This window comes from Oxyura jamaicensis, chromosome 18 (assembly GCF_011077185.1).
Source record: "Oxyura jamaicensis isolate SHBP4307 breed ruddy duck chromosome 18, BPBGC_Ojam_1.0, whole genome shotgun sequence".
In the NCBI taxonomy this organism is placed as follows: Eukaryota; Metazoa; Chordata; class Aves; order Anseriformes; family Anatidae; genus Oxyura; species Oxyura jamaicensis.
In genome coordinates, this window is record NC_048910.1 from 6,224,593 (window position 1) to 6,225,446 (window position 854).

Genomic DNA, 854 nt, shown 5'->3' on the forward strand with positions numbered 1-854 from the left:
GAGCACCCCTCACCCTGCACAGCCCCCCGGGAGGGCTGGGAAAACCTTTTGAATTTTATTTTATTATTATTCCCCAACAGGAACCATTCCAGAATGAGGTGGAGAGCTCTGAAAACACCCCTTCTCCTCCTCAGCCCTGTAGGTAACTCACCCCCACCCCAGGCTCTCCCCCTCCGGCCATTTGCAGTGCCCCGAAACAAAACGCGCCCAGGGGACGAGCTCCGAGCTGCCTGGGTCTGCCCAAAACAACCGGTGCTTGTTGCAAAACAGGCTTAAAATCCCCAGTCCCCACCCCAAAAAGTAAAACAGGCATTCCCCATCCCTGGGGACGCACGCGGGGCGGGGGCACTCACGCGGATGTTGTCGAAGGACATCTTGCTGGTGATGTCGTAGAGCAGCAGCAAGGCTGGAAGGGAAGGGGCCGAGGGCATTGGTGCTGCGGGGAGCGGTCCCCGGGGGCTCGCCCACCCCCCCGGCCCCCGACCCACCTTGGGCATCCCTGTAGTAGGCGTGGGTCACGCTGCGGAATCGCTCCTGCCCTGCCGTGTCCCAAATCTGCCAGAAATCGTTCCGATGAGAGCAGGCAGCGCCCACCCGGCTGGGGACCCCCCCTGCAGCCCTGCGGGACCGCGGTGCTGAGCCCGTGTCGTGCGGCAGCAGGGCAGGGAAATGCTCGTTCCCCCAAAAAAAACCTCACCTGCAGCTTCACCTTCACGCCATCCACGGCCACCACCTTGTTCTGCGGGGGAGAAGGAGAGGACGAGGCGGTGAGCACAAGGCCCTGCTGGTGGAGACGCGGGTGGATGGAGCAGTGCTGGCCATGGGGCCCCATGTTGGAGACCCCCCCCCCCCCC

The 854-nt window shown here is 63.5% G+C and overlaps 1 protein-coding gene across 1 annotated transcript in view; it reads right to left on the bottom strand.

Moving 5' to 3' along the window:
• Window positions 1-854, bottom strand: part of RAB37 (RAB37, member RAS oncogene family) — a 5,562-nt gene that overhangs the window by 2,223 nt on the left and 2,485 nt on the right. Inside the window, exons 3-6 of the mRNA XM_035342720.1 lie at window positions 698-739; window positions 489-555; window positions 293-406; window positions 152-236 (exon numbers count right to left, since the gene is read on the bottom strand). Of these exons, the coding sequence (XP_035198611.1) occupies window positions 152-236; window positions 293-406; window positions 489-555; window positions 698-739 (308 nt within the window). The remainder of the gene's footprint in view (window positions 1-151; window positions 237-292; window positions 407-488; window positions 556-697; window positions 740-854) is intronic.